A 26,236-nucleotide genomic window follows, 5' to 3' on the forward strand; every position below is an offset into this window, starting at 1 on the left:
CGCTAACGGGACTTCAACGTCTGGTCGGCACAAGACTAAACACATAAGAAAACAATTTCTAAGACAGATCAACAGTTCGGAGAGCAAATTTGAAAAAACCCACGCCATCAACACTGAGTAACTGCATGTTAACTTTTTGTATGCGCTCAAAGATGTTCTTTAGTCGCATGGCCATACATACATATACATACATAGATAGGATATACGATACACATACGATACGATATACATACATTATACATAGACAGACATGTATTTACATAGACAGGTGTATGTATGTATAGATATAATGTTTGTATAGATATATGTATAGATATAATGTATGTATACGTGTACGTATATATACATGTAAGCATGTATACTAACAATTGTAAGTGTTTACATGCAGGCCTGTATATATGTACGTATACATGCTTCTACACGTACAGTGGCGCAGTAAACTGCGCTTGTTCTTTTAAGGATACCGTAAATGAAATGCTCTCCCGTCGTCGTGCAATAGAAGCCAAACTGGTGAACGGTCCTTTCACTTATCATGCGGATCATCGCGTGAGTAGCGTGATTACGCAGGTTTCAATCGATTTCCGATAGCGACTTCTGTCGGTCCATCCTGTAAGAAACTAGGAATCATCAGCTGGGATGCTTTGTCTTCATTTGTATCCCGCATCTGCGCTTGTGGAACAAGCCGCACTGGCTGTACGTACACGCATAAAGTGACGAGTACGCAAGCTCCACGCACACTGCAAAGAAAAAGAATCATTGATGATTATCGATTTAACTGGAAATCATACGGGCTGAAGGCAACGTGCTGGGCGTAAGGAAGAACTAGATCCGAGGCTTTGCAGCGGCTGTACCCGCAAGACTGCCCCATATGGTCTTACCAACAATCCCGTGTGGCGAATTTAAGGGATTTCAGACTGTTCAGCGGACACTTTCTTATTGTGATTACAACCGGAAACGAAAGCAGACTAGCTCTGTTTTCAGTTTTCCGTTTACGACTTTAATTCGGCTCTAATGGGGAAATTCGGCCTGACATTCGCGGCTATCCTTAACCGCGACCAGACCTGGGCCTACCATGAGATCATTACGGAGGCCCTGTTCGTGTTGTGGACCGGATGCCATTTGTCCTTGAAGTTCGGTACGCGCTTCTTCCCGGAATGGGAGACAACGCGCATCGACCCGGACAGCTACACCAGCCTCGATCTTCTCCTGTGGCAACTGCTGGGTCAGGTGGGCTTATGTATTTCTGATATTTAAAGGTTACGCATAGAAGAAAAAATGAATGCTGCAATTCTGTTTTGCTCTCTTCTGTGAAAATAAAAGAAAATACAAGAAAATCAATAATGGTACAGTAGTACACAATGTTACAGTGCACACTGCGGTACATGCTTTTCCCTTGATGTGTAATTGTATGTCGATTTTGGAGAAATTACACTAACCAGGGACTTCCCAGTTGTCAAGCACAGTAAATGAATAGCGGGTGCGACAGTCCATGCCAGCACTGCTTAATTTCAAATTGCCAAAAAGTTATTGCTATCTTATTCATAGCACTGCAGTAGTGCACTGTAATTGTATGCGCTATGCAGTATCCGGTAATCATTTGTTCTGCCATGCTGTGCTGACCTTTGCAGATCGAAATCACTTTTTATCTGCATTCAAATACTGTTGCACCCTAATACAAAAATAAACGTGTTCTGCATTTTGACTCGGAAAAATGTGCCCTGGTTTGAGAATTATTTTAGGCAGCAGCTCAACGAGGTTTTAGCAGTGGATTTTACTGCGGTTTTATTTTATTTTTCTTTGGGCATATTTAACTGATGAGTGCAATCTTGTTATCCAGTTTCACTATGCATTTTTAATTCTGTCGGATCTTGTTGTAATTTTTGTTGTCCCCGTCGATAGGATATGACTGGCTGTATGTGGGATGACGTCGTCTCCCCGTGGAAGCCTTCCACGCCGCAAACGCCCTCTAATGCGGTTATGACAAGCACCTGGCGCGGTACTGCCGGCTACGTGGGAGCCGTCGCGGTCGTCGTCCTGACCGTGCTTCTCGGCGTCTCCGTTCTGTGTTCGGCGTGGGTCAACCGTCACTGGAGATTTTCCCGCTGGACACAACACTTTCGCCACTGTCGGCGTATCACGACCTGGTTCGGCTATAACACGACCTTTAACGGTGACGAAAGCGACTGGCCTGCGTACGGTGCTACCGGTTGGCGCTTCTGGGCTCTTTGGTGCCTTCTGAGCTTGACCGGTATGACCGTGTTCGCCGGGTTGTGGCTGGTCTGCTGCGCTCTACCGGTGGTCATTGCGGCGGGACTGACGGTGGCCTGGATCGGCCGACACGTCGGGGAAGAGGCCGTGTTTCCGGCGACGGTGGTGTGCTTCGGTCTACTGGCCGTGCACTGCACCGGTCGGATCTGGGGATTCTGGATGAACACGACGTATTTTATGCAGCTCCATGAGAAAATCAGGTACTTGATGTTTCCTCGAAAATAAAATAAAAAAGTTTCCATCGGAACTGGCAGCCGACCAAAAATAGGTCCAAAATTTTTTCTTGGACAAAAGCAACTTTAAATTGTGTGAAATGCGTTAATCAGCAAGAAAGACTCTTTTGTTATGCTGAATAATACCTTGCTTTCTTCAAATACGCTCAAAATAATCCCTGTTCTGAAAATTTAGCCGTGAAGCTTATTTTCTCCCGCAGGAATGCCACGGGAATCCGTTTTCTCGTGCAGCCGTTGGCGGCTGACCAGAGGAGAGACACTGCACACACATGGGACGCAGCGACCGATGAATCGTTGTTCGTGCAGCGCGCGAGATGGGGCCGCACCTTCCTCTTGTTAGTGTTTCCGGCGTGGTTGGCTCTGTGCAACCACAGCATGCTCGTGCTGCATGAGCTGCCGTTCCCGGTCGGCTGGATGGATCCCTTCTTGCATCCGTCAAGGGCTCTCTTGGCATTACCTGACGATTTCTCCAGCGAATCGGTATCCGCCGCGGGAATCGACTGGACAACCCCCAACTGCACCGATTGTTGTGACAACTACGCAACGGTAAGAAACCTTTAACAAGCTGCCTTAGTACGTTTAATGGAATATGGATGTTTTAATGTTTCCGTTTCCAGTAGTAGTCTTTGTTCAAAACTCAAATGTTTTCTTAGGGAATGGACCAATCGCGAGCGATGATGTCGTATTACGTAGATCTGAAATATCCCCGTGGGCCAACAACCAATCCGGCCATCGTGACGCTGCTCAACACGGTCTTCTCGCCGGTGACCGAACGCTTCTATTGCGTATGGATGACGACCGTTGCGTGGGCGGTCGGGCTCCCGTTGATTGCCGCTGGAACGGCGGGAGCAGTAATTATGGCGGGATGTTGTGGCTCGTTTGTCTTCCGCGGACTAACCAAGTAAGTGGGTACTTCAACGCATCCGGTAGGCGACCGTAAATTTTACCCGCGTTTTTTTTATGTTGTTCGTAAGAGAAATGGTCCGGTATATGGTGCCAAAAATGGGATACGTACACTAAAACTTTCGCCGGTAATAACCAGACTTTTGGTACACGGAAATGCATTTAACGATAAATTTATACCCATTTTGGAACGCCATATCTTGGCAACCGGATGCTGCGCGCGCAAACGGTTTTCAGAACAATATATACAAATCATTTAGCTTCAGAATGACATAAAGTATTACAAAACAAGTAATTCGGAGTGCGCGAAAACGAAAGTTTTAGTGTATGTGTCCTATTTTTAAAGCTATGTATGTACCGGGCCGATTTCCCTAAGGTATACGTAAACGTTACAAGCAAGCAGTACTTCGATTCCCAGCGCGTGTTCTAATATCCTTTTTTTATTAGGATACTGAAGATTCTCAGTAACGCGGACGACCTCAACGAGACGAAAACAGATCCTGAGGAATGCGCGATCGAGGCCAAGAAGAAACCGTTCTGTGTGTGCGCTTTGTGGGTGGGCTTCGAACGGTACATCCTGGTGGTGATTTCTCGTTTTATCATCTGGTTGTTTATCCCGTTCCCGCTGCTGGAACTGATGCTGCCGGAGCAGTGGCTGTTGCCGGCTTGGATGCTACTGCTGAGTGTTGTCGAAGTGGGCCTCTGGTGGTGGGCGTGGAACTCCCTCTGTAGCGGCGGCCGCGAACGGCGCACTGCCTATGGTCGAGCGAAGGCTGCACCGGAAGATGATGATGCACCACTGTTGACCGTGTAGTACTGGCTTCGCATAAGCTTGCCCTTTTAACTGTTCCTTCCCTGGCTCTGTTCCATCGACCATACATCATGGACCGACTGTATTTCACAAAAAAACTTTCAAAATGTATTTGCAAAATGCAAGCGGTCCCATCTGAATCGTCGTACAGATCTCGGTACACCAATACACAACTAATATAGTTCTGCATACACGTACGGTATGTGCTGCGCTCGTTCCAGCAACATATTTAGCAAGGAGATTTACGCTCCTGAAATCATCTAGTGGCCTCGCGAATGATTAGCAGTGTGAAAAGTAACGTTTTTATTCGCCTTCCATTTCTCTAATTTTTGGGTGGGTGAGGAACTTACTCTTAAAAAAAAAGTTGGTTTTTCTTCTTGTTCTACTTCTTCAGTTGGTCCATACGCTGGCTTTTGTTGAAAACAGGCAGCAACAATTAATGAGCAATGCACCTTTGCTGGTCTTTTGAGTGAGGCGATCATGATACTGTAAGCTCTCACAAATCGAATAGAGCCATGGCATTTCTATCTTCTCATGTGCGATACGGCACGTTCACTAGATTATGCCGATACCGCAAAAGCTGGAGGCTGCACGGCGCTAAAATCCTGGAGCTGCCGTACGTGGGAGATCATTGCAACGCCTATTTCATCCTCCCTGGCAAGAGACACTGGTTCTCATGCTCACTGCGCAAAGACAGACTACGCCATGTGGAAAAGTTGTTGACACCCGCAATTTTACTCCAGGAAATCGAGAAAATGGACTTCCCACACGCTATAACTGTGGAGATACCGAAATTCTCCTTGAAAAGCACCGTGGCGGTCGAGAAAGTCCTTGCGCAGATGGGTATGCCGACCGCGTTTTCCGACGAGGCTGACCTGTCCGGAATCAGCACACAGTCGCCATTGAAGATTTCTACTGTCATGCACACAGCCGTTTACGGTGAGCAAGGTCATATTTCCTATGGGCTTCTTAGAACTTACATTTTCCAGTATCGAGGGAAAATTTTCCTGACAAATTGTTTCCAGAATTCAAAGGGTGCGGCGATGGGGCTCAGTTGGGACAGAAGGCAGACCCGAAAATCGCTGATAAGTCGGGTAAGGAACGGAGCCTGCAACACAGTCAACACGCTCAACAGTGATCAGCGGGCATAGCTCATACACGGGATCGCAATGTAGCAGCATTAACAGCTAGCAGCTCGTCACTCGTATAATGGCCAGGTTGCTGCGGGTCGCCACATCGCTAGCGCAAGTCAGAAAATCAGCTCATCGTTAAGGGCTGAATGGCGGCGGACGGTGCACTTACCTGCTCAGAAGATAATTCACGGGCCGTAAGTGGCCTGTTGATGCGGGCAACACTAGTCAGCGGATAAATATCACAACACAACCGTCACTCCGTTTCTCATCGTTCTTATACCATACGCACAAAACAAATCGAATCAGGTTTGTTTGTTATAATAGTTACAGCGCGGAAACCCTGGCGTTAGCTGTAAAAATGAAACAGCGAAGAACTCACGGCGCTGCATATGCAAATTATCGCCGCATGGCGTGCTTGCATGAGACAGAGAGAGACAGAGGAGAGTGGGAAAGCGTGCGTGTGTGTGTGTGCCTGTCTGTTGCTATGGCGGCTAAGCGAGCGCACATGCTGCGTGCTGGACGGCGGCTCCAGTGTATCGCTGGTACACGTGCTGTGCGAATCTCAAGGAGACTCGCAGCGCAGCTGCAGCTGTCTGTGCAGGTGAGCACGCGTGCAGCACGACTGCACAGCTGCGACGGGAGTGTATCGCTCATGCATCTGCTGTGCAGACCTCAAGCAGGTTTGCACCCCAGATGCATTCGGTATAGGGGTGTCGCCCCTGGAAGGGGCGTTTCACAGCACACCAGAATGATCAGTATTCATCAAGCGTGGCATTTAAGCTGCTATGTCTAGACTTCCGGCCCCGACTTTTCTTGCAGCTCAAGCCGTGGTAACCTCGAGCGTCCACCCATTCATTGCAGACACATCGGTGCGGAGTTACGATCGGTGTACCCAGGCGCAGGCCAACAGCAATTCGAAGTGCGGAATCGTTTAAAAGGTTCCCCAGGGATGCAGCTGGTAGAGCATCTAGCCACGCTCCGTTGTCCTTGGTGCTTACACCTAGAAGCCGGGCTTGGCTGGAAATGTCTGACTAGGCCATTTCAGACAGCGTTTCCACGGCAATTTGTATGACTGGTTCATCCCACACTTTCTGAAATTTTCGGGCTTCAACGGCTGGAAGGTCGACTTCCGTCATACGTTGCCACTCAGCTTTGGCGTCGTCGCAGTACACTTCCGGGTCGAAGTCGGTAATTTTGGTTACTAGCCGGGTCACTGAATCAGCCGAGGCCAAAAAGGCCGGAAGGGCAAGCTTTTCAAGACTCCGGATTCCGAGACCTCCCTCTGCAACAGGAAGTGATGCCTAAGTCCAGTTTATTTCGGTGAGGCTAACGTTTGTGATTGCTGATAGGCATTCACGAATCATGGTGTCAAATTCAGTCAGCAGTCCTTTTTGGAGGTAACACCGAGCAGTGCGTAATTTATAGCTCATACATTATATCTATACACATATTTATACATACATATACATACATAGAAAGGATATACGATACACATACGATACGATATACATAAATTATACATAGACATACATGTATTTACATAGACAGATGTATGTATGTATAGATATAATGTTTGTATAGATATATGTATAGATATAATGTATGTATACGTGTACGTATATATACATGTAAGCATGTATACTAACAATTGTAAGTGTTTACATGCAAGCCTGTATACATGTACGTATACATGCTTCTACACGTACAGTGGCGCAGTAAACTGCGCTTGTTCTTTTAAGGATACCGTAAATGAAATGCTCTCCCGTTGTCGTGCAATAGAAGCCAAACTGGTGATCGGTCCTTTCACTTATCACGCGGATCATCGCGTGAGTAGCGTGATTACGCAGGTTTCAATCGATTTCCGATAGCGACTTCTGTCGGTCCATCCCGTAAGAAACTAGGAAGCATCAGCTGGGAAGCTTTGTCTTCCGTTGTGTTTTGTATCCCGCATCCGCGCTTGTGGAACAAGCCGCACTGGCTGTATGTACACGCATAAAGTGACGAGTACGCGAGCTCCACGCACACTGCAAAGAAAAAGAATCATTGATGATTATTGATTTAACTGGCAATCATATGGGCTGAAGGCAACGTGCTGGGCGTAAGGAAGAACTGGATCCGAGGCTTTGCAGCGGCTGTACCCGCAAGACTGCCCCATATGGTCTTCCCAACAATCCCGTGTGGCGAATTTAAGGGATTTCAGACTGTTCTGTGGACACTTTCTAACTGTGATTACAACCGGAAACGAAAGCAGACTAGCTCTGTTTTCAGTTTTCCGTTTACGACTTTAATTCGGCTCTAATGGGGAAATTCGGCCTGACATTCGCGGCTATCCTTAACCGCGACCAGACCTGGGCCTACCATGAGATCATTACGGAGGCCCTGTTCGTGTTGTGGACCGGATGCCATTTGTCCTTGAAGTTCGGTACGCGCTTCTTCCCGGAATGGGAGACAACGCGCATCGACCCGGACAGCTACACCAGCCTCGATCTTCTCCTGTGGCAACTGCTGGGTCAGGTGGGCTTATGTATTTCTGATATTTAAAGGTTACGCATAGAAGAAAAAATGAATGCTTCGATTCTGTTTTGCTCGCTTCTGTGAGTGGCAACTCACCAAAGCATATTTTTCAGCTCAAATGCTTTAGATAACAAGTTGGATACTGCTATAGTGTACCTCATAATATAATTCAATCTTGCGAAGGTCAATACAAAAAATCAATAATTCTACACTCTGTACAGTAGTACACACTGTTACAGTGCAGAGTGCGGTGCATGTTTTCTCCACAATATGTAATTGTAAGTCGATTTTGGAGAAATTACAATAATCTCGGACTTCCCAGTTGTCAAGCACAGTACATGAATAGCGGGTGCGACAGTCCATGCCAGCACTGCTTAATTTTAAATGCCAAAAAGTTGTTGCTAACTTATTGTTAGCACTGCAGTAGTGCACTGTAATTAAGTATGTGCACTGTATAGTATCAGGTAATCAGTTGCTCTGCCATGCTCTGCTGCCCTTTGCATATGAAATCACTTTTCATTTATAATCAGATAGTGTTGCACCCTACTACAAAAATAAACGTTTTCTGCATTTTGGACCCGGAAAAATGTGCCCTGGTTTGAGAAGTTTTTAAGGCAGCACCTCACCGGGGTTTTATTTTATTTTTCTCTTGGCATATTTAATTGATGAATGCAATCTTGTTTCTCAAATTGACTATGCATTTTTACATCTGTCAGATCTTATTGTAATTTGTTGTTATTCCCGTTGATAGGATATAACTGGATGTATGTGGGATGACGTCGTCTCCCCGTGGAAGCCTTCCACGCCGCAAACGCCCTCTAATGCGGTTATGACAAGCACCTGGCGCGGTACTGCCGGCTACGTGGGAGCCGTCGCGGTCGTCGTCCTGACCGTGCTTCTCGGCGTCTCCGTTCTGTGTTCGGCGTGGGTCAACCGTCACTGGAGATTTTCCCGCTGGACACAACACTTTCGCCACTGTCGGCGTATCACGACCTGGTTCGGCTATAACACGACCTTTAACGGTGACGAAAGCGACTGGCCTGCGTACGGTGCTACCGGTTGGCGCTTCTGGGCTCTTTGGTGCCTTCTGAGCTTGACCGGTATGACCGTGTTCGCCGGGTTGTGGCTGGTCTGCTGCGCTCTACCGGTGGTCATTGCGGCGGGACTGACGGTGGCCTGGATCGGCCGACACGTCGGGGAAGAGGCCGTGTTTCCGGCGACGGTGGTGTGCTTCGGTCTGCTGGCTGTCCATTGCACCGGCCGGATCTGGGGATTCGGGATGAACGAGACGTATTTCACGCAGCTGCACGAGAAAATCAGGTACTCGGTTTTCTCCGAATGAAAAAAACCTTTTCAGCATATTAAAACGATGCTCTTAAAGCATCTCAACTGGAACTGCTTACTCAGTGCTGCCAGATGAGCCAACAGCAGTTTAGGTTGGAAAAGGATGCGAGGTCACGAAGCACCTATGATTACGATTATCAGAATCGAGAAACACCAGTTTCGCGTTAATCAGCAAGAAAGACGTTTTTGTTATGCTGAATAATACCTTGCTTTCTTCAAATACGCTCAAAATAATCCCTGTTCTGAAAATTTAGCCGTGAAGCTTATTTTCTCCCGCAGGAATGCCACGGGAATCCGTTTTCTCGTGCAGCCGTTGGCGGCTGACCAGAGGAGAGACACTGCACACACATGGGACGCAGCGACCGATGAATCGTTGTTCGTGCAGCGCGCGAGATGGGGCCGCACCTTCCTCTTGTTAGTGTTTCCGGCGTGGTTGGCTCTGTGCAACCACAGCATGCTCGTGCTGCATGAGCTGCCGTTCCCGGTCGGCTGGATGGATCCCTTCTTGCATCCGTCAAGGGCTCTCTTGGCATTACCTGACGATTTCTCCAGCGAATCGGTATCCGCCGCGGGAATCGACTGGACAACCCCCAACTGCACCGATTGCTGTGACAACTACGCAACGGTATGAACACTTTAACAAGCTGCCTTAGTACGTTTAATGGAATATGGATCAGACACGTTTTAATGTTTCCGTTTCCAATGGTAGTCTTTGCTCAAAACTCACATGTTTTCTTAGGGAATGGACCAATCGAGAGCGATGATGTCGTACTACGTTGATCTGAAATATCCCCGTGGGCCAACAAGCAATCCGGCCATGGTGACGCTGTTCAACACGGTCTTCTCGCCGCTGACGGAACGCTTCTATTGCGTGTGGATGACGATCGTTGCGTGGGCGGTCGGGCTCCCGTTGATTGCCACTGGAACGGCGGGAGCAGTAATTATGGCGGGATGTTGTGGCTCGTTTGTCTTCCGCGGACTTATCAAGTAAGTGGATACTTCAACGCATCTAGTAAGCGACCGTAAATTTTACCCGCGCTGTTTTTATGTAGTTCTTAAGAGAAATGGTCCGGTATATGGTGCCAAAAATGGGATACGTACACTAAAACTTTCGCCGGTTAATAACCAGACTTTTGGTACACGGCAATGCATTTAAACTTATACCCATTTTAGAGCGCCATATCTTGGCAACCGGATGCTGCGCGCGCAAACGGTTTTCAGAACAATGTATACAAATCATTTAGCTTTAGAATGACATAAAGTATTACAAAAAAAGTAATTTGGAGTGCGCGAAAACGAAAGTTTTAGTGTATGTATCCCAGTTTTAAAGCTATGTACTGGGCCGTTTTCCTTAATGTATACGTAAACGTTTCAAGCACGCAGTACTTCGATTCCCAGCGCGTTTTCTAATATCCTTTTTTTATTAGGATACTGAAGATTCTCAGTAACGCGGACGACCTCAACAAGACGAAAACGGAACCAGAGGAATGCGCGATCGAGGCCAAGAAACCGTTCTGCGTGTGCGCTTTGTGGGTGGTCTTCGAACGGTACATCCTGGTGGTGTTTTCTCGTTTTATCATCTGGTTGTTTATCCCGTTCCCGCTGCTGGAGCTGATGCTGCCGGAGCAGTGGCTGTTGCCGGCTTGGCTGCTACTGCTGAGTGTTGTCGAAGTGGGCTTCTGGTGGTGGGTGTGGAACTCCCTCTGTAGCGGCTGCCGTGAACGGCGCACAGGCTATGGCCGAGTGAAGACCGCAGCGGAAGATGATGATGCACCACTGTTGACAATGTAGTACTTGCTTCCCATAAGCTTGCCATTTTAACTGTTTCTTCCTTGGCTCTGGTTCCATCGACCATCATGGACCGACTGTATTTCACAAAAAAACTTCCAAAATGTATTTGCAAAATGCAGGCGGTCTCATCTGAATCGTCGTATAGATCTGTACACCAATACACAACTAATACAGTTCTGCAGACACGTACCTACGGTATGTGCTGTGCTTGTTCCAGCAGCATATTTAGCAAGGAGATTTACGCTCCTGAAATCACCTAGTGGCCTCGCGGATGGTTAGCACCTTTACTGGTCTTTTGAGTGAGGCGATCATGATACTGTAAGCTCTCACAAATCGAATAGAGCCATGGCATTTCGACCTTCCCATGTGCGATATCAACGTGACAACGAGAATCCGAAATGCGCAGCGTTTGCCGCGCTAACACTGCAACTTGTATGCAGTGGTACTGGCTAAACATTAAAATAAGCCATCAAAGATCATCGATGATAACGACGATCGATCAAAGGCCATCGATGATTTAGGTAAGCTTGTTTATTGATTCAAGTAATTCGTTTTTTGATTTGAATGAGCGTAATTGCTGCTCGTATTCCAACCCAGGGCTAACCGCTAATAGCGGCTAGCCCTAGCGGGCCGCTATTATTGCAATGATGCTACAAACGATGGGCCTTACGCCACCGCCAACAGCACTAGGGGTACAGCAGCACTAGCTTAGTACAAACGGCTGACTGCATAACATTAACCCGGCCAAACAGCAGCAAATGTTCATAGTTCATACATGTTACACAACTACAGACACCCTTTTACAATTTACAGATAATTCATATAGTTATGGGGACTAAGCAGAGCTCGTTTTTTATGTGCTCCTTTCCCTGTAATGCTACGCCGATTGTGCTACGCATTTTTATGGCTTTCTTCGCCACTAGCCTAAACAGAAGGAGCAGAAGCAGCCCTACATCCGCTAGATCGACTGGGCGTAAGCCCAAAATAAAGACAGCATGGACACACATAATTTTACAATCATCAGTACTGTGAATACCGTACACTGCACTTGCAGTAGTTTACTCATGCACTCGTGCTTGCACTTATGCTCCACATGCCTTTGAATAGTTGCATGCGGCAGAAACACTGCATACAGTGCTTTATCGATTCTTTTGAAACCTTGACTGCAACTCTTTAGTGCGCAGCTGATTTAACACGATCCCATGTGATATGTTCTTATATTTCTTTATTAAATAATATAGTATGTCAGTTTGCGTATTACTTTTGTGAATTTCAGAACTATATTAATACATTATGGCATGCGAAGATCTGTTATTTAGGAATCGTCTGCGCTTCTCTTTTGCTCTGTACAAAACAATGCTGGCTCATCTTTCCAGGAAAGATAATTTGCTGGTATCACCATTCTCTGCAGAATTGGCCGCTGTTGCGGCATACATTGGAGCGCAGGAAAAAACACGCGGTGAAATAGCGGACGTGTTAGGCTCGACAGCAGATTACACAGTCGAGGACATTGCTGACTGTTTAACGCAAATTAGCCGCGATGAAGCCCGAGGGATCACGTTTCTCTGCGATGAAATTGAAGGCAGAGGGTTCATGTACATCCACGATGACCCTAAACAGATCACGGAAGTCTTCGATGAAATCACAAAGATCGCGTTCAAACCAGAAAGTAAGATACGACAGCGAAAGCGCGCGAACTTTCTGGATTCGCCATAAACCATAACTCATGAGTTGTAGGTATAAAAAATCTCTAGTTTTTAGTTTTCATGCATTGCTTCTGCCGATCATTTATTCGACTGATTATAGCATCTCAGTTTTTCAGAGTGGATCAAAAACTTTGAATTGTCATCCCGCTTGGGGATTTTTGTCGAAACAAGTCTTCCTGTGAACGAACGTTACGTCGAACGCGCACAGAGTCTCGTCAAAGCAGATTGCTTCCCGGTGAAATTTTCAAGTGATCCCGATAGTGCTTGGGAAAATGTGAGAAACTTTGTAACGGCGCCAACGAAGGGAAAAGTGCCAAAAATGGGTTATCCAGAATCCCGTCGGCTTTTAATTTAGCATTCGCGACTACTGCTCATCTTCAGTCTAACTGGGCGAAGCATTTTCCTGGGCACCAGACCACCAAGAAATGGTTCACCCTGGCTACGGGTGCCAAGATCCAGGGGGACACCATGCACGGAACCTTCACGCGATTATGCCGATATCGCAAAAGCTGGAGGCTGCACGGCGCTAAAATCCTGGAGCTGCCGTACGTGGGAGATCATTGCAACGCCTATTTCATCCTCCCTGGCAAGAGACACTGGTTCTCCTGCCCACTGCGCAAAGACAGGCTACGTCATGTCGAGAAGTTGTTGACGCCCGCAGTCTTGCTACAAGAAATCGAGAAAATGGACTTCCCACACGCTGTAACTGTGGAGATACCGAAATTCTCCTTGAAATGCACCATGGCGGTCGAGAAAATCCTTGCGCAGATGGGTATGCCGACCGCGTTTTCCGACGACGCTGATCTGTCCGGAATCAGCACACAGTCGCCACTGAAGATTTCTACCATCATGCAGACAGCCGTTTACGGTGAGCAAAGGTCATAGTTTCCTATGGGCTTCTTAGAACTTACATTTTCCAGCATCGAGGGAGAATTTTCCTGACAAATTGTTTCCAGAATTCAAAAGAATTTTTTAAAAAACGCTTTGCATATTCGCACATTAAATTTTCTCCGTGAAATCAGTATCTCAATTTTTTTATGTGAAGTCGAAGAAACACTGACCGATGACTGTGCCTGCTGAAAATCGGGTTGAACACAGGCGAGTTCGGAACACCTTAGCAGATATGTGTCACCCACCGTCAGTATTTACGAATCGTACCCAAGACAGTTTTGAAAAGTTTTATCAATCTTTTTGTAAAGAAATAAATGATTTGTCACAGAAAAACAATACAAAAACGGAAAAGAATTGCTGTGAAATAAGAGAGTGGAAGAAACCGTATTTTTTTGTAAAGTGGTATTAGACGCTCTTCGCTAACTCCTCTATCAGTTTTACAAGGGTGGGAGTCGTTAGATTTTTGATAGTTTTTGCGTTACTTAATATCGGACTGCTTATAATAGTAACGTTACTAACGTATATGCACAGTGCGCTGCCAATGCCCTTTTTTATTGACGCATTGTAAAATAACCGAACTGTCAGCTAAAGCGCACAGGATGTTTCATTGTTATCTTATCTGTTTCAGGGATCGACGAAAGCAAGAAGTGCTTAATAATTTTGCTGCCCGACATCCACAGCTGCGCATTGTGTCCAGTTCTACTCTTACACTGCTCGGGGCCCCCGTGCTGGACGACGCGATTGGCTCATCGCTTACCGAAAAGGCAGCTACACTGGTCAGCGTATGTGAAAGGTTGAAAATTCTGCCGCGTCACCATGCACTGTATCTCCTCAAACCTTGCCTTGGCGCGCCGAAAGTCGTTTACATGCTGAGATGCTGCAACGCCTGGAGGTACCCGCTGAAGTTATATGAAATAGACGAGATGCTGCGCTCCTGTTTCCAAACGCTGTCACGACGACTACCCTTGCTGGCGACAGGCCAGTCTTCCCGTTAGCAGAGGCGGCATCGGCATACGTCGGTCGGAGGAATTAGCACTCCCAGCCTATTTGGCTTCGATTCACTCCGTATCCGATTTAGTATCGAAAATGCTTCCATTTCGTGCGCCCGTCGTATTTACAGAAGCCCTCGAGCTGTGGAAACAGAAGTCCAACCAACCGGAATTCCCAGAACCAAACTTCCGCAGACAACAGAAGGCCTGGGATATTCCTCTCTGTAATGTATCTTTATCCACGCTGCTAGATGTTTTCCGGGACGATAAAGTGAACAAAGCGCGGCTTCTCGCACAGTCTAAACCAGAAGCCGGCATTTGGCTAAATGCACTGCCTTCCTCTCACATTGGCAATCTCCTAGATGATGACACTTTAAAAATCTCCGTGGGCCTGAGATTGGGATTTGCTATATGCGAGCCTCACGAATGTATGAAGTGTCACAAGCATGTCGACAAATATGGGCATCATGGGTTGTCCTGTGCGTTTTCTGCTGGCAGACACCCACGTCACGGAGCACTGAACAGTATTGTCTGTCGATCTTGTGTCTCGGCTGGGATTCCGGCGAAGTTGGAGCCACGTGGCACGTCGCACACGTCCGAACGGCGGCCCGATGGCTGCACAACCTTCGCCTGGCAGAGAGGGATGTGTTTAGCTTGGGACGTTACTTGCGTGGACACTGTCGCGCCTTCACACGTTAATTCATCAGCAGCCAACGCAGGTGCGATTGCAATGGAGGCAGAAGAAAAAAAGTCAAGATTCTATTTGTATTTGAGTGGCAGATACATTTTTGCGCCAATCGCCTTCGAAACAATGGGACCATGGGGGCCGTCGGCCATTGCGATTATTAAAGAACTTGGCAAGCGACTGAAACAACACACAGGCGAAGCGCGCTCCCATGAGTTTTTACGTCAAAGATTATCGCTGGAGATACAGCGGGGAAATGCGGCATCAGTTATGGGGACGATGGAAGGAGCGGAAAAGTTTAATGAAATCTTAATGTTGTAAAAAACTTTTGCGATGTTTTAAAGTGTTTAATTGTACGTTATACCAAAGGTGAATAAAATAGTATGTCGACGAAAGCGGTACTGACTGCTTCCCTGTAACTACGGATCGTTGCATAATCATGTCGTTCTATCCGCAAAACAGGGTGAAGTTTATAGCGAATCGGCCGTTCTTATTTGTCGTATGCCATCAAGAAACAAACACCATCTTGTTCATGGGACGCATTTGTAACCCTCTTACCTGAGTCTGCTTTTTTGGGGCCGCATGCTACAGTTTCCAAGTTAACTGTTCGCTACTTCCCTGCGCCGCGTTGAAACGTGCATAGTGATTATTTTTTAGTTTCGTCAAATTGAGATTTTACTTTACAATGTACCGGTACGATGTGTCAATGGTACATACTGTACATGTTGTGCACAAAGCTTTCACAATCAGTTTTATACATGTACACATGACTGCTTCTACAGCTACAGTAGCCGTAGTAAACTGCGGTTGCTGTTTGAAAAATACCGTAATTGAAATGCTCTCCCGCCGTCGTGCAATAAGCCAAACTGGTGAAAGATCCTTTCACTTATCACGCGGATCAGCGTGTGAGTAGCGTGATTGCGCCGGTTTCAATCGATTTCCGATACCGGCCTCTGTCGATCCATCACGTAGGAAACTAGAAAGCAACCGCTGGGTTGCTTTCACGTCCGCTGCGTTTTTCATCCCGCATCTGCGCCCGTGTCAGCCAGCCGCACTGGCTGTATGTATCTGTACAGGCGCAAAGTGAAGAGTACGCTAGCTAAACGTACACTGCAAAGAAAAAATATTACTGACCATTATTGATTGACTGGAAACCATATCGGCAGCGTGTTTGGCGTAAGGAAGAACATTGATAGACCTGAGCTTTTTAAACGGCTGCATCCGAAAAACCGCTCCATATGGTGACCCAATAATTCCAGTGCGGAGAATCTCAGGGATTTCTGTAAACCAGACTGTTCAGCAAATATTTTCCTATTCTGATTATCACCCGAAAACGGAAGTAGACTAGTTTTGAATGTGTCGTGTACGGCCTTAATTTGGATCCAATGGGGAAATCTGGCAAGACATTCGCGGCTATCCTTAACCGCGACCAGACCTGGGCCTACCATGAAATCATTGCGGAGGCCCTGTTCGTCCTGTGGACCGGATGCCATTTGTCCTTGAAATTCGGAACGCGCTTCTTCCCGGAATGGGAGACAACGCGCATCGACCCGGACAGCTACACCAGCCTCGATCGTCTTCTGTGGCTACTGCTTCGTCAGGTGGGCTTGTTTCTCATAAAAATCTTCGCGTAGTGGGAAAAAAATAAAATTTTATTGCTGCTCTGCACGCTTATTTTATTGCTGCTCTGCACGCTTATTTTATTGCTGCTCTGCACGCTTCTATGTGTAGCCAACTTGCCGTAGCACATTTTTTAGGTCAAACTAAAATAATTTTTTAGTTAACATTTAGAACGCTTCTCTAGAGCAGCATTTTTAAAAATATAATTTCATCTGCGAAGGTCAATCACGCGTGCCAAAAGAATAAATAAGTACAAAGTAGTGCATACTGTTACAGGCACAAAAAGTTACTGTAAATGCTTTTTTCCGTAATACCAGGTAGGTGCACAGTGCACTCGGTTGCTAACGCTTGTTGAAGTGACTGCAATCTTTTTACAAGGTTTTTTATGTACGAATTTTCTTACAACTAAACCGAAACGCAAATTTTCAAAATGTAAAATCAGGTAGTGCTATACCTTACTACAAAATTAAACGTTTCCGAATTCTGACCCGGAAAAATTAGCCACGGTTAAAAAACTAAGTTTTGTATTAGCTCCCCTGTTTTCATTCTATAGATTTTATTGCCGGTTACATGTACCGTCTGTGTTAACTTTACTCATCACATAATAATGTCATTGATGAGCGCAATCTCGTTTTCCAAAATAAATAGGAATTTCCATACCTGACAGAACTTGTTGTAATTTTGTGTTAATAATTTTCTTCTTGGTAGAATATCACTGGCTGTGTATGGGATGACGTTGTCTCTCATTGGAAACCCGTGAGCACGGGGCGCGGCATTGTCGGTTACACTGGCGCCATCAGTGTCCTCGGCATGACCCTGTTTCTCGGCGTCTCCTTTCTGTGCTCCGCGTGGGTCAACCGTGACTGGCACATTCCCCGCTGGACACAGCACTTGCGCCACTGCCGGCGCATTACGACCTGGTTCGGCTACCGCACGACCTACGACGGTGACGAATGGGATGTGCCTACGGAGGGTGGTTGGCGCTTCTGGACTCTGTGGTTCCTTGTTAGTTTAGCCAGTATGACCGTGTTTGTCGGGTTGTGGCTCGTCTTCTGCGCGTTGCCGGTGGTCATCGTGGCGGGACTGACGGTGGCCTGGATCGGCCGGCACGTCGGTGAAGAGGTCGTGTTCCCGGCGACGGTGGTGTGCTTCGGTCTACTAGTAGTGCATTGCACCGGTCGAATTTGGGGATTCGGGATGAAAAAGACGTATTTCACGCAGTGGCATGAGATGATCAGGTACTGTGTTTTCTCCCAATTAAAAGAACCTACTTCGATAAACCTCGTATTCCGGCATCCCTTTGACTTCCGGCAGCCGGTTAGCTGAAAATGCACATGAGCAACCGCCCTCGTTGACGACTGCATTTCGAAATAATTAATTCTACGCACTGCTTTTCGCCGCGAAGACATGTCGCCGCGGGACATTTTAACGCTGCGACACTTCGGTTTGGGATAATTTGCATTGAGACATTTTAACTTTGCGACATTTTGACGCAAGACGTCTCGTCGCGGACACTTCGCCGCAAACGAATTCGACACGGTTATTTTCGCATGTCTTCCGGTTTTCTTGGAACGTTTTCTTTGGTTTTCTTAGGTTTCTTAAGTTCCTCAATTTATTCTTAGGTTATTTTTAGGCCATTCTTAGGTTTTTCTTAAACTACTCTTTGGCTTTTCAGAATTCTTTGATTTCTTAGGTTGCTTGGGTTTCTCAGATTTCTTACGTTCCTGCGGTTTCTAAGCCTGACGAAAAATTTGTTTGCTAAAAACGACTTTTCGTAGAAACAGACTCACAGCGAAGTGTCGCGGCTTCTAAACTGCCTGGCGAAGAAATGTCTCGCGGCTTGATGTCCTGTCGACTAAATGTCCGGCGACGAAACGTCGCGCGGCGAGATGGCCTTGCGGCGGAATGTCTGCGACCAAAGTCCTGCGACTAGTTATCCTCGGCGTAATGTCCCGGTGCCGTTATGCTGGATTTTCAGCTAGCCGGCTGCCGGAATCCAGTATAAAAGTTCAAGGGGTGCCGAATAAGAGGTTTATCGAAGTATACTTCTCCCTGACTAACAGGCAGTCAGAGTCGATGCGGTTTACCGCATCGCTGCCATAAATGTGATTTAAGAGTTTTAATTGGAACTGTCACTGTCGACCGACAAATCGTATTGGTCGAGCACTGCTCCTTAGAGAAAAACCTAATTTCGTGAAAAACAGTAACGAGCTAGAAAAACTTTTAATAATGATCCTGAACACATAACGTATTTTCCCTAAAACCGAGTCAAACTTATCCCTTTTCCGAAAAATTCTCAGGAATGCTGATTTTTTACAATCCTCTTACAGATATGCCACGGGAAGGCGCCTTCTGGTGCAGCCATTTGCGGCTGACCGGGAGAACGAAATTGCACACACGACAGAAACAGCGACCGACCCATGGTGGTGCGTTAGACGCGCGAGATTGCACGCGCTCTATGTGGTGGTGTTTCCGGCGTGGTACGCTGTGGTTAACCACAGCGCGAACGTGCTGCAGCAGTTGCCGTTCCCTGCCGGCTGGATGGATCCGTTCTATCATGTGACAAGGGTTCTCTACTCATTCCTGGACCATGCCGACATTCGCGATTCCCCATCCGCCTCGGCATCGACATCCGCCTCGGAAATCTCCTGGACAACCACTGTCCCGAGCACATCGACGTCCGCCGCGAGCTCCTACTGGAAAACCGTCACTTGCACCGAGTGCTGTGACAATTTCGCAACGGTATGGAAGCCGTAAGGAAAAGCCGTAAGGCCTGAATATTTGTCAAAAGTGTCAAAATGGGATACATACACTCAAACTTTCGCTTCCGCGCACTCCAAAGCACTTTTAGTAATACATTATGTCATTCTTAAAGCTAAACTAGCGGTGGTTGCGAACCACATTATTGAACGAGCGCGAGCGCGAGTACCACTGGGAAATGGTATTGGGATTATGGAATTGGAAAAGCGTGACGTACGCTCTTCGTGGCGTGAGACAAAATTTTATGCTCTTGACGAAGACTTACTGCAGCATCTCGCGCTTCGCGCTCGGTGCAAATGATTTGTATAAATTCTTGTTATTTATTTATTTCTTTCTTTCTTTCTTTCTTTCTTTCTTTCTTTCTTTCTTTCTTTCTTTCTTTCTTTCTTGCTTGCTTGCTTGCTTGCTTGCTTGTTTGTTTGTTTGTTGTTTGTTTGTTTGTTGTTTTGTTTGTTTGTTTGTTTGTTTGTTTTGTTTGTTTGTTTGTTTGTTTTGTTTGTTTGTTTGTTTGTTTGTTTGTTTTGTTTGTTTGTTGTTTGTTTGTTTTGTTTGTTTGTTTGTTTGTTTTGTTTGTTTGTTTGTTTGTTTGTTGTTTTGTTTGTGTTGTTGTTTGTTGTTTGTTTGTTTGTTTGTTTGTTTGTTTGTTTGTTTGTTGTTGTTTGTTTGTTTGTTTGTTTGTTTGTTTGTTTGTTTGTTTGTTTGTTTGTTTGTTTGTTTGTTTGTTTGTTGTTGTTGTTTCTTTGTTTGTTTGTTTTTTTTGTTTGTTTGTTTGTTTTTTTGTTTGTTTGTTTTTTGTTTGTTTGTTTGTTTGTTTGTTTGTTGTTGTTTGTTTGTTTTGTTTGTTTGTTTGCTTGTTTGTTGCTTGCTTGCTTGCTTGCTTGCTTGCTTGCTTTCTTTCTTGCTTTCTTTCTTTCTGCATTTATGTATTTATATATTATATATATATATATATATATATATGCGCGAAAGCGAAAGTTTTAGTGTATTTATCCCATTTTCGACCTTATGTACCGGGCCATTTTCCTTAACAAACATAGTGGTCACATTTTTCCCGGTTAATATGCGTGCCAATGGCGAAAGCAGACAACAGCTGCTTCAGGAGAACAATTTGATGACGGTCACGTAACACAGTGCCTAGTCCGCAGCTCACACGCTGTTTTCGTAGGGACTGCCCCAGTGGAATGCGATGTTATCGTACTATGTCGACTTAAAATACCCCCCGTGGACCACCGACAATCCGACCATGGTGGCGCTGTTCAACACGGTCTTCTCACCGGTGACCGAACGCTTCTATCTGGCATGGATGACGACCATTGCGTGGGTGGTCGGGCTCCCGATGATTGTCATGGGACTGGCGGGAGTAGTAGGCATGCCCGCGCGCTGTGCCTGGCATTGCTTCCGCGCGCTGATCACGTAAGTGGCTGCATCGGCGCATCTGGTACCATAAACGCTTTTTCTGCTTTAGGTCAATTTATCCGGTACACCTAAACGCTATTCGTTTTGTTTTACCAGGAAACCGAAGAAGGTTCTGGATAACGCGGAGGACCTCAACGAGAAGGAACGTTCTCCGGAGAAATCCGCGATCGAGCCCAAGAAGAAACCGTTCTGCGTGTGCGCTTTATGGATGGCCGTTGAACGGCTCATTTTGGTGGTATTTTCGCGCTGTGCGATCTGGTTGTGTATCCCATTTCCTGTGCTGGAGCTAATCGTTCCGGAGCAGTATCTGTTGCCGGCATGGCTGCTACTGCTGAGTGTTATCGAAGTGGGCCTCTACTGCTGTGTGTGGAAGACCATCCGTTACCGCTGCCGTGAGCGGCACGCAGACGGTGACGATTCCTGGCACCGAGGGAAGGCGGTACCGGAAGATGGTGATGCACTGCTCTTGGCACCGTAATCAGCTGCCCATTTAACGGAGACTTCCCTGGCGATAGTTCAAGCGTCCGTACATTTTCGACAGTCTTGTATTTCACAAAAACTTTCATAGTTCCCTTCGGAATCGTCGTACACGAGAAGCTCCTACTTGTATACTAAAGGTATTTGCTGTGCGCGTTCGTGCAGCATATTTACTGATCATTATTGTTCCATCCGAATGCGTTCTCAAATGCGGTATTATTTCTGTTCTCTTAATCACGTGTACGAATTAATCTTCAGACTTAAAATACTCTGACGTGTGTTGGTAATTTTAGTTTGTCTTGATTTCAGCTAGTATTCTCTTAGATTGACAATTTACACCCAAGAATGTATGCCTCAACGGTTCTACAAATTAATAATGTCAAGTTTAGACATCCGGCCGTTACGAAGTCCGTTGCAGTACGAAATTATATCCATACTATGCTAAAATAAATTCAAATAAATCCATACAGCTCAAACACGATTTCAGCAGTTTCACAACGCACTCAACCCACTCGAACGCAGAGAATTCCGCGGTTGTTGTTAAAAACATTGAATTTCAAATTAAGATTTAGGGTTATTCGCGAGCGACTACGCATTTGGGACAGCAGCCGTACGAAGAAAAAGTGTACGTGTACGCAACGCTGAGGTGTACGTAAAGCTAAAGTTCTTGCCTGTACTATAGTCTACGGCGCATTGCGGTACAGAATTTATCGTACGTAGTACCGAGGTGTACGTTTTTCAGGGGTGTACGTAAGATGAGGTTTTTACTGTAATTACATAAACCGTCGACATCTCGCGACACCACTATGGACAAAGGCCACACCAGTAATGTCTCTGAACACCACTACTGTATTTGCCGTTGGTTTTGACATTTCTGCAATGATTGCGGAGCGCTCACAAATGCTTAGCCAGGATCCGTGCATGTCAGCTTAGGAGATTTTCGCATGTCAGCTGACTTCATCGGGAAGAAAACCCCTCAGATGACATTTCAGATGTATTCGACTAAACACATGCGAAAGGTATGCAATGCCGGCACTGTGCATTTGCTATGGAGTCACTTGTACCGTAAATGCCAAACGAACAACTTTGCAGCGGTTCCCTGTGTGTCAACAGCGTCGCTTCGATGCCTTGTTGTCAGCAGCGGAGAAGCGTAGAATACCGACTCAGTTCTACTGACTTCGGTGTTTATGATCTCGGTAAACTGTTCAAAAATAATCGTTAGGAATTTGTAGAATTTGTTTTTTCCAGACTTGTCTGACCTTCTGCCTTCCTATACAGTATTGACTTCTGCAAACATGCATGGGTGAGTTATGTACTGGTCAGTCTACGGTTCATTTGCATGGCTAGTGCTACATCATTTAATGAAGTTTCCAAACGCAAACGCCGGATGCGGCACAAAATGTTTGAACCGAGCTAAATTCAGTTAAACCTCATTACTAAGGCAAACTCCCACTTAAATGTTGCGTAATCGGTAATGGCAACAAAATTACAAAACTACGAAAGCTTCTAGTCTAATAAATTGTTGCCCTGATGCATTATTTAAACTTTTGCTTATTTCCAAAGCTAGACCTAATATTTTAAGGTTTATCCGCAGTTTTGCGGTATGTGCATGGTCGAGCTCCACTACCACACGGCCAATGGCATGGTAAAGATCTTTAATGAGTTCAATCGAAATGATTGAAATCACTCAAAATTAATGCAATCAGTGTACGAAGCACGAACTGATTGTACGTACTACTTATTGCATTAAAAGCCTCTAGTGCTAACTGAAGCGCAAGTTAAAAGAAAACCACAGCAGCCCTTCCGAGGCGGTCCAGGAGCCCGAGCAATCGTGATGGCAACGGAAGCTGCAACTTGGCTCACCAGTGGTGAGTTACCTCTCTCTTACCACGTGTTGCAACGTGAATTGTGATCGTTTTTTTAATTTTCTATTTTCGTCGGACTTTACTTTGCACTTGAATCCTTTGAGTTCTCTAATAAGTACTGATCTTTTTCGCATAAAATGGGACTAAACGCGGACAACTACAGTCGTCCCACATCGAATAATTCATATGCAATTTCCCGTGCGACGCATGCGCGTAAAGCGGCAGAGAGTAATAACTGGCAATGTACTGGTCTGATGTATCCATGGTACATACTGTAAAAGTTGTGCATAAACCTTTCACAATCAGTTTTTGTACATGTACGTAAAACTGCTTCTACAGCTAGCTACAGTAGCGCAGTAAACTGCGGTTGCTGTTTTAAAAATTACCGTAATTTAAATGCTCTCCAGCCGTCGTGCAATAAGCCGAACTGGTGAACGATCCTTTCTTTCACTTATCACGCGGATCACCTCGGGAGTAGTGTGATTACTCAGATTGAAATCGATTTCCGACACCGATCCTGTCGATCCATCACGTAGGAAACTAGGAAGCATCGGGCTAGGTTGCTTTCTCTTCCGCTGTATTTTGTATCCGGCATCTGCGGTTGTGGCTGTATGTACAGGCACATCCAGCATTGGCTGTATCCAACATTGTCTGTATGCACATGCACAAAGGTGAGAGCATGCAAGCTCCACGAAGAAAAAGAATTACTGACGTAATTGATTAACTGGAAATCATAGGGACAACGTGTTTGACGTAAGGAAAAACATTAATAAACCTTAGCTTTTTCAGCGGCTGTACCCGGAAAACTGCTCCGTATGGTCTCCAACAATACCTGTGCGGAGAATTTAAGGGAATTTCTGTGAACCAAACTGTTCAGCAAACATTTTCCTATTCCAAATTAACGCCAAGTACTTATGTAGCCTAGTTCTCTTTCAAATTTGTCGTGTACGGTCTAAATTTGGATCCAATGGGGAAATTTGGCAAGACATTCGCGGCTATCCTTAACCGCGACCAGACCTGGGCCTACCATGAGATCATTACGGAGGCCCTGTTCGTCCTGTGGACCGGATGCCATTTGTCCTTGAAATTCGGAACGCGCTTCTTCCCGGAATGGGAGACAACGCGCATCGACCCGGACAGCTACACCAGCCTCGATCGTCTTCTGTGGCTACTGCTTCGTCAGGTGGGCTTGTTTCTCATAAAAAGCTTCGCATAGTGGACAAAACTGAAAACCTCAAATCTGCGCTTACTCGTTTCTGTGAGTTGGCACTCGGCAACTTGCCATAGCAATTTTGAAGGTCAAATTTAGAAAGACGCAGTATGGGATACTGCTCTAGTACTTATGCTAAATAAAGTTGACTTATGCTTAAAAATATAACTCCATCTGGGAAGGTCGGTAAGACTTGTAAAACAATTACCTAAATAAATACGTAGCAGTACATAATGCTTCACCGACGTGTCTACCGATCCAGGCCACCGTCAGTCCCGCCACGATGACCACCGGTAACGCGGAGAAGACGAGCCACACACCAACGAACACGGTCATGCCAGCCAAATTCAGAAGGGACCACAACGCCCAGAAGCGCCAACCGGAAACAATCGGCGAATCCCAGTCGTCACCGTTGTAGGTCGCGCCATAGCCGAACCAGGTTGTGATGCGCAGAACGGAGACGCCGAGAAGCACCGTCATGACCACGACGGCAACGGCTCCCACGTAGCCGGCAGTACCGCGCCCCGTGCTCGTCATAACCGCATTAGAGGGCGTTTGCGACGTGGAAGGCTTCCAAGTGGAGACAGCGTCATCCAACATACAACCAGTTATATTCTACCAAGGGGAATAACACAAAATTACAACAATTTATGTCAGCTATGAAAATTGTAGTTACTTTAGAAAATTATCATTGCAGCTCCGCAGTAAAATTCACAGAATAAACGAGCACAAACGCAGCTGAAGTACGCCTGCAGTAATCCATTCTCTTGTTTTCCGAATATCAAAATATCAAAATTTCCTGTTCGGTTCAGTTGCAGATTCGTACATAAAATACTTGTAAAAATATTGCAAATTGCAGTCACACTACAATTTTTAGCAATCAAGTGCACCTACTGCGGAAAAAGCATACACTTTTATGTGCACTGCTAAGGCCGTGTTCCCGGCGACGGTGATGTGTTTCGGTCTGCTGGTTGTGCATTGCACCGGCCGGATTTGGGGATTCTGGATGAACACGACGTATTTCATGCAGCTACATGAGAAAATCAGGTACTTTTTTCTCCGAATCCAGAAAAACTTTTCTGCATATGACGATACTGACATGCTACACGGAAGTCGCACCGCGTCTACCGTACTCGATGAGCAACCATACACAGTCGGTACAGTGGGAAGACGCTCTGGACTCCGATGAGTGGTCGTACACAAACAATCTCCAACTTCCGCTAGGTACAGTACAGCTAATGTGCCTAGCGAAAGCTGCTGAAAAACTAACACTCAGGAACTTCCCAAATGTTTAATCAACAGAACAGAAGTACATACCTGTCTTGTACCAGAAGGTCACACCAACTTTCTAGTAAAAGCCAACTTCTTCACAGTCCCCAGACTTATAATACAGCCGACCAAAGACTAATCATGCAACCGGCATCGCTAATAGAATAAGTGATCAAATGCGTTAGATAAGAACAGCAGTCGTACGTAACAGAACACTCAACACGAACGTCACAGCACGTACGTACGTAATACACGCAATCTACGAATAGCCTGTTAAAACTTCGTCTGTTTTCCAAATTACTGTTCTAAAAATCTAGCCCTAATGCGTATTTTCTCTGGAAGGAATGCCAC

At 46.0% G+C, this 26,236-nt stretch overlaps 3 protein-coding genes across 7 annotated transcripts; all 3 read left to right on the forward strand.

The window, feature by feature from the left end:
- Positions 1–771: 771 nt before the first annotated feature.
- LOC129598143 (uncharacterized) lies at positions 772–13,145 on the forward strand. 5 transcript variants are annotated; one of them, XR_008691652.1, is made up of 8 exons: positions 772–1,227; positions 1,900–2,468; positions 2,702–3,047; positions 3,155–3,402; positions 3,852–5,154; positions 5,241–5,309; positions 12,317–12,666; positions 12,820–13,145. XR_008691652.1 is itself a non-coding variant. In XM_055495908.1 (6 exons), exons 2-6 carry the CDS (start codon positions 7,647–7,649, stop codon positions 10,995–10,997), a joined length of 1,743 nt encoding a protein of 580 aa, XP_055351883.1. In that variant the 5' UTR covers positions 4,235–5,154; positions 5,241–7,646; the 3' UTR covers positions 10,998–11,766. The 5 variants fall into 5 exon arrangements, 1 of the variants encoding a protein (XP_055351883.1); XR_008691653.1 differs by lacking the exons at positions 772–1,227; positions 1,900–2,468; positions 2,702–3,047; positions 3,155–3,402 and adding exons at positions 8,614–9,182; positions 9,486–9,831; positions 9,946–10,193; positions 10,634–11,518 and having other exon boundaries at positions 4,235–5,154; positions 5,241–7,862; positions 11,811–12,666; positions 12,820–13,144; XR_008691655.1 differs by lacking the exons at positions 772–1,227; positions 1,900–2,468; positions 2,702–3,047; positions 3,155–3,402 and adding exons at positions 8,614–9,182; positions 9,486–9,831; positions 9,946–10,193; positions 10,634–11,518 and having other exon boundaries at positions 4,235–5,154; positions 5,241–7,862; positions 12,820–13,144.
- On the forward strand, positions 12,977–14,392 carry LOC129598144 (alpha-1-antitrypsin-like protein GS55-LT). Its single transcript, XM_055495909.1, has 2 exons — positions 12,977–13,571; positions 14,223–14,392. Exons 1-2 carry the CDS (start codon positions 13,172–13,174, stop codon positions 14,390–14,392), a joined length of 570 nt encoding a protein of 189 aa, XP_055351884.1. The 5' UTR covers positions 12,977–13,171.
- Positions 14,393–15,749: 1,357 nt separating this feature from the next.
- LOC129598142 (uncharacterized) lies at positions 15,750–21,924 on the forward strand. Its single transcript, XM_055495907.1, has 5 exons — positions 15,750–16,869; positions 17,597–18,126; positions 19,219–19,630; positions 20,814–21,061; positions 21,161–21,924. Exons 1-5 carry the CDS (start codon positions 16,654–16,656, stop codon positions 21,540–21,542), a joined length of 1,788 nt encoding a protein of 595 aa, XP_055351882.1. The 5' UTR covers positions 15,750–16,653; the 3' UTR covers positions 21,543–21,924.
- The last annotated feature ends 4,312 nt before the right edge of the window (positions 21,925–26,236 follow it).

This window comes from Paramacrobiotus metropolitanus, unplaced genomic scaffold (genome assembly GCF_019649055.1).
Source record: "Paramacrobiotus metropolitanus isolate TYO unplaced genomic scaffold, Prichtersi_v1.0 Parri_scaffold0000115, whole genome shotgun sequence".
Classification (NCBI taxonomy): domain Eukaryota; kingdom Metazoa; phylum Tardigrada; class Eutardigrada; order Parachela; family Macrobiotidae; genus Paramacrobiotus; species Paramacrobiotus metropolitanus.

What these genes read in the sequence shown, in the direction of transcription:
- LOC129598143 (XM_055495908.1), top strand. Translation starts at nt 7,647, where the DNA reads ATGGGGAAATTCGGCCTGACATTCGCGGCTATCCTTAACCGCGACCAG. An exon ending in GCTGTGACAACTACGCAACG is followed by an intron (nt 9,832 to 9,945) that starts GTATGAACACTT and finishes ATGTTTTCTTAG; the next exon opens with GGAATGGACCAATCGAGAGC. An exon ending in GTCTTCCGCGGACTTATCAA is followed by an intron (nt 10,194 to 10,633) that starts GTAAGTGGATAC and finishes TTTTTTTATTAG; the next exon opens with GATACTGAAGATTCTCAGTA.
- LOC129598144 (XM_055495909.1), top strand. Translation starts at nt 13,172, where the DNA reads ATGCACGGAACCTTCACGCGATTATGCCGATATCGCAAAAGCTGGAGG. An exon ending in CATGCAGACAGCCGTTTACG is followed by an intron (nt 13,572 to 14,222) that starts GTGAGCAAAGGT and finishes TATCTGTTTCAG; the next exon opens with GGATCGACGAAAGCAAGAAG.
- LOC129598142 (XM_055495907.1), top strand. Translation starts at nt 16,654, where the DNA reads ATGGGGAAATCTGGCAAGACATTCGCGGCTATCCTTAACCGCGACCAG. An exon ending in TGTGGCTACTGCTTCGTCAG is followed by an intron (nt 16,870 to 17,596) that starts GTGGGCTTGTTT and finishes TCTTCTTGGTAG; the next exon opens with AATATCACTGGCTGTGTATG. An exon ending in TGCTTCCGCGCGCTGATCAC is followed by an intron (nt 21,062 to 21,160) that starts GTAAGTGGCTGC and finishes TTGTTTTACCAG; the next exon opens with GAAACCGAAGAAGGTTCTGG.